Below are 5,919 nucleotides of genomic sequence, written 5' to 3' on the forward strand. Positions count from 1 at the left end.
TTGCTGGCCGCACACCATTGCACCAAGCATTCTGTTCCCACCCAGTGTGCTGACCCGACACCCATAGTCTAGCGCGCCACCCAGATTCTGGTCTGCCCCAGTGTCTGCCCCCGCCCCACGTGTGTGCCTAGGCACCGCCCAGTTCTGGCCTGCACAAACCTACCTTCCCAGGGAGCCATCACTGCCCACCCAGTGTCTGCCCACCCAAAGAGTGTCTGGGGGCCCTGACCAGCTCCCGAGTGTTGCACCACCCCAGTAGATCTGCCCTCTGACTAATCCATGTCTGCCCCTGTCTCTCAGTGTGCTGCCCGCAACAAATCTACAATATTTTTCTCTGCTGGTTACTACTTATTTAATGTGTCTTAGTTTCTTTACTAATTATACCCGGCCGTATTGTCTGGTCCCAGTGTCTGCCCAGTCCAGTGTGCACATGACATTCCCGCCCAGTGTCTGCCCGCCCAGTGTCTGGTTTGCTTGTGTCTGGCTGTCTGTCCGTCCGTCTGTCGGTCTGTATCCATCCAATAGACGTTGACCTGTGGGGATATGGACTGTATGTGGATCATGGGGAAATACCACTCTGGACAAGGTCATTGCATCTCCTGCTAGAGCAACAAGCTCTCACAGTCTCACTGCAGAATCTGAAGTTTGTCCATAAACGTCAAATGTGGAGTAAAAAAAATAAGATTTTTATTTTATTTTACCAGGTAAGTTGACTGAGAACACATTCTCTTTTACAGCAACGACTGGCTGGCTGGCTAAAGGTAGACTATATGCCAAGTGGATATGACCTTCTCCAAGTGGCCCTTACTGTAACTAATGATCTAGGATCAGTATTCCCTGTCCCTGTCCTAGCTTTAACCATTACAGGTTAAAAGCATGAACTGATTTGTGACCGACTGCCTCGATTCGGTCTTATGTAGCAAAATTAGAAATTTTGTTTTTTACAGCAACATAAGCGACTCAGAGCTAGAAAATGGTTTATCATACACTGCAGTTGAAGAACAATGGGAAAGTCATACACTTGTAACCCCACTTTTAAGAAAATGGCTCTTGAATGTTTTGGTACACCTACTGGAGAGCTCTTCTTTGTCCACACTTATTCAGCATCATTCACACCCACTTGAGCCTGAGCCCAACCCATCTCTTTAAGGATTCCCATGTGAGGTAATTTGCTAAACAGAGTGATTAGTTTAGTAAACAACCAAGTGTTGAAAGTAATACCGTACAATCAGGAAAAATTCCAGGTAAAATTACACTTGATATAGTCCTTGGCATACAGTACCAATCAAAAGTTTGGACACACCTACTCATTCCAGGGTTTATTTTCTACATTGTAGAATAATAGTGAAGACATCAACACTATGAAATAACACATATGGAATCATGTAGTAACCAAAAAAGGGTTAAACAAATCAAAATAAATGTTATATTTTAGATTCTTCAAAGTAGCCACCATTTTGCCTTGATAACAGCTTTACACACTCTTGGCATTCTCTCAAGCAATATCGAAAACAGAAAGTGTCCAAATAAAAATATTTTCTAATTATTCGATTTTTTTTGCCCTATTGGTTAGAGCCTGTAAGTAAGCATTTCACTGTAAGGTTGTATTCGGCGCACGTGACAAATAAACTTTGATTTGATTTGAGATGACGCTTACCTGACACACTTGTCTAAATTGATGGATCATGTGAAGGAAATTCTATAACCACCCCCCAGCCACATCTAGCGAAGTGGATGGGTCACTATTGTCTAGACATGTACACATGTTCATTGGCAGTAATCACCTCCAGACACACCTGGCTAAATTGATGGGTCATGTAATCATCTGGCAAAGTGTTTTGTTTAAACATGTAGCTAGCTAGCTAGCTAACCAATGAACTGGCACAATCCCAACTCCTATTACTACCAACCAATACAAACAGTGTCATAGCTGTAGTAGGATATTGACCTCATCCCGTCAGTTGAGGATGCCTGGTTGTTCTTTAAAAGTAATTTCCTCACCATCTTAAATAAGCATGCCCCTTTCAAAAAATGTAGAACTAAGAACAGATATAGCCCTTGGTTCACTCCAGACCAGACTGACCTCAACCAGCACAAAAACATCCTGTGGCGGACTGCACTAGCATCGAATAGTCCCCGGGATATGCAACTTTTCAGGGAAGTCAGGAACCAATACACACAGTCAGTTAGGAATGCAAAGGCTAGCTTTTTGCATCCTGTAGCTGTAACTCCAAAATGTTCCGGGACTCTGTAAAGTCCATGGAGAATAAGAGCTCCTCCTCCCAGCTGCCCACTGCACTGAGGCTAGGGAACACTGTCACCACCGATAAATCCACAATAATCGAGAATTTCAAGAAGCATTTCTCTACGGCTGGCCATGCTTTCCTCCTGGCTACCCCAACCCCGGCCAACAGCTCCGCACCCCCCACAGCTACCTGCGCAAGCCTCAGCAGCTTCTCCTTCACCCAAATCCAGATAGCAGATGTTCTGCAAGAGCTGCAAAACCTGGACCCGTACAAATCACCTGGCCTAACAATCGGAACCCTCTCTTTCTAAAATTATCCGCCGCCATTGTTGCCACCCCTATTACTAGTCTGTTCAATCTCTCTTTCGTATCGTCCGAGATTCCTAAAGATTGGAAAGCTGCCGTGGTCATCCCCCTCTTCAAAGGGGGATGACACTCTAGACTAGAGGTCGACCGATTATGTTTTTTCAGCGCCGATACCGATACCGATTATTGGAGGACCAAAAAAGTAATAATGACAATTACAACAATACTGAATGAACACTTATTTTAACTTAATATAATACATCAATAAAATCAATTTAGCCTCAAATAAARAATGAAACATGTTCAATTTGGTTTAAATAATGCAAAAACAAAGTGTTGGAGAAGAAAGTAAAAGTGCAATATGTGCCATTTAAGAAAGCTAACGTTTAAGTTCCTTGCTCAGAACATGAGAACATATGAAAGCTGGTAGTTCCTTTTAACATGAGTCTTCAATATTCCCAGGTAAGAAGTTTTAGGTTGTAGTTATTATAGGAATTATAGGACTATTTCTCTCTATACGATTTGTATTTCATATACCTTTGACTATTGGATGTTCTTATAGGCACTTTAGTATTGCCAGTGTAACAGTATAGCTTCCATCCCTCTCCTCGCCGCTACCTGGGCTCGAACCAGGAACACATCAACAACAGCCACCCTCGAAGCAGCGTTACCCATGCAGAGCAAGGGGAACAACTACCCCAAGTCTCAGAGCGAGTGACGTTTGAAACGCTATTAGGGCGCACCCCGCTAACTAGCTAGCCATAGTCTGTAGTCTGGCTCTGCATGCAATGAACGCAAGAGAAGTGACACAATTTCACCTGTTTAATATTGCCTGCTAACCTGGATTTCTTTTAGCTAAATATGCAGGTTTAAAAATATATACTTCTGTGTATTGATTTTAAGAAAGGCATTGATATTTATGGTTAGGTACACGTTGGAGCAACGACAGTCCTTTTTCGCGAATGCGCACTGTATCGATTATATGCAACGCAGCACACGCTAGATAAACTAGGTGTTATCATCAACCATGTGTAGTTATAACTAGTGATTATGATTGATTGATTGTTTTTTATAAGATAAGTTTAATGCTAGCTAGCAACTTACCTTGGCTTCTTACTGCATTCGCGTAACAGGCGGGCTCCTCGTGAGGCAGGTGGTTAGAGCGTTGGACTAGTTAACCGTAAGGTTGCAAGATTGAATCCCTGAGCTGACAAGGTACAAATCTGTCGTTCTGACCCTGAACAAGGCAGTTAACCCACCGTTCCTAGGCCGTCATTGAAAATAAGAATGTGTTCTTAACTGACTTGCCTAGTTAAATAAAGGTGTAAAAAATTAAATAAGAAATCGGCGTCCAAAATTACTGATTTCCGATTTTTATGAAAACTTGAAATCGGCCCAAATTAATCGGCCATTCCAATTAATCGGTCGGCCTCTACTCTAGACCCAAACTGTTACAGACCTATATTCATCCTGCCCTGCCTTTCTAAAGTCTTTGAAAGCCAAGTTAACAAACAGATCACTGACCATTTCGAATCCCATCGTACCTTCTCCGCTGTGCAATCCGGTTTCCGAGCTGATCACGGGTGCACCTCAGCCACGCTCAAGGTACTAAATGATATCATAACCACCATCGATAAAAGACAGTACTGTGCAGCCGTCTTCATCGACCTGGCCAAGGCTTTCGACTTTGTCAATCACCATATTCTTATTGGCAGACTCAACAGCCTTGGTTTCTCAAATGACTGCCTCGCCTGGTTCACCAACTACTTCTCAGATAGAGTTGTGTGTGTCAAATCGGAGGGCCTGTTGTCCAGACCTCTGGCAGTCTCTTTGCGGGTACCACAGGGTTCAATTCTCTGGCCGAGTCTTTTCTCTGTATATATCAATGATGTTCTTGCTGCGGGTGATTCCTTGATCCATCTGTACGCAGACGACACCATTCTGTATACATCTGGCCCTTTGGACACTGTGTTAACAAACCTCCAAATGATCTTAAACGCTAGTAAAACTAAATGCATGCTCTTCAACCGATCGCTGCCCGCACCTGCCCGCCCGACTAGCATCACTACTCTGGATGGTTCTGACTTGGGATATGTGGACAACTACAAATACCAAGGTGTCTGGCTAGACTGTAAACTCTCCTTCCAGACTCATATTAAGCATCTCCAATCCAAAATTGGTCATCATCACTGATCACCATAACAACACCCACCTGTAACACGCGCTCAGCAGGTATATCTCACTGGTCATCCCCAACGCTAACACCCACTTTGGCCGCCTTTCCTTCCTTCTGCTGCCAATGACTGGAACGAATTGCAAAAACCGCTGAGGTTGGAGACTTATTACTCCCTCAATAACTTTAAGCATCAGCTATTTGAGCAGCTTACCGATCGCTGCAGCTGTACATAGCCCATCTGTAAATAGCCCATCCAACTACCTACCTCATCCCCATATAATTTTTATTGACTTTTTTGCTCTTTTGCACACCAGTATTTCTACTTGTACATTCATCTGCACATCTATCACTCCAATATTAATTTGCTGAATTGTAATTACTTCGCTACTATGGCCTATTTATTGTCTCACCTCATTACTCCACTTGCACACACTGTATATATATTTTTCTATTGTGTTATTGACTGTACTTTTGTTTTATCTTATATGTAACTCTGTGTAGTTTTTTTGTCGCACTGCTTTGCTTTATCATGGCCAGGTCGCAGTTGTAAATGAGAACTTGTTCTCAGTTGGCCTACCTGGTTAAATAAAGGTGAAAAGAAAAAATAAATAGTATGAATCTGCAGTTAGCTAAAGCTAACCAACCAGGTTCAATGTTAGCTAGTTAACATTAGGCTATATGCAAATTGTTTCTGATTCAAATAATATTATTACACAGATCATACAGGTAACGTTAGCTAGCGAGCCAGCAAGCTAATATTCGCGAGCAAGCTAACAGTATGCTTTAACTTCCAATGAAAATGACTTTCTGACAAAATGAGAAACTTATAATATCTGAATATGAAGCTAGACTCTTACTCGTATACATGGATGAACGCTTCACAGCAGACTGGAACCATTTTAACTGTTTTGTTTGAAGCTACATCTTGGCCAGCGTTGTGTCTTTCCGGTTCACACTGACCGTGGCGTTTGCAGAAAGTAGCAAATACATTTTTCCAACTCATCTGTCGATAATGCCTGCTAAATTCAGGGCATCAATGTTGTTGAGAAAAGTAGCAAAAACGGTGCAGTAGAAAGGACTATCAACACATACTGACAGAAGCAGGCTACATGGCAGACCAATTCAAACTCATCTCCCGGCATGTCCAGCCCATCCATTATCTCAGCCAATCATGGCTAGCGGGAAGGTTCCT

The 5,919-nt window shown here is 42.8% G+C and overlaps 1 protein-coding gene across 1 annotated transcript in view; it reads left to right on the plus strand.

Moving 5' to 3' along the window:
• Window positions 1–272, plus strand: part of LOC139024302 (keratin-associated protein 10-3-like) — a 758-nt gene extending 486 nt beyond the window's left edge. Inside the window, exon 2 of the mRNA XM_070438973.1 lies at window positions 132–272. Coding sequence (XP_070295074.1) covers window positions 132–272 — 141 coding nt within the window. The remainder of the gene's footprint in view (window positions 1–131) is intronic.
• Window positions 273–5,919: the final 5,647 nt, after the last annotated feature.

This window comes from Salvelinus sp. IW2-2015, unplaced genomic scaffold (assembly GCF_002910315.2).
Source record: "Salvelinus sp. IW2-2015 unplaced genomic scaffold, ASM291031v2 Un_scaffold1325, whole genome shotgun sequence".
NCBI lineage: Eukaryota > Metazoa > Chordata > Actinopteri > Salmoniformes > Salmonidae > Salvelinus > Salvelinus sp. IW2-2015.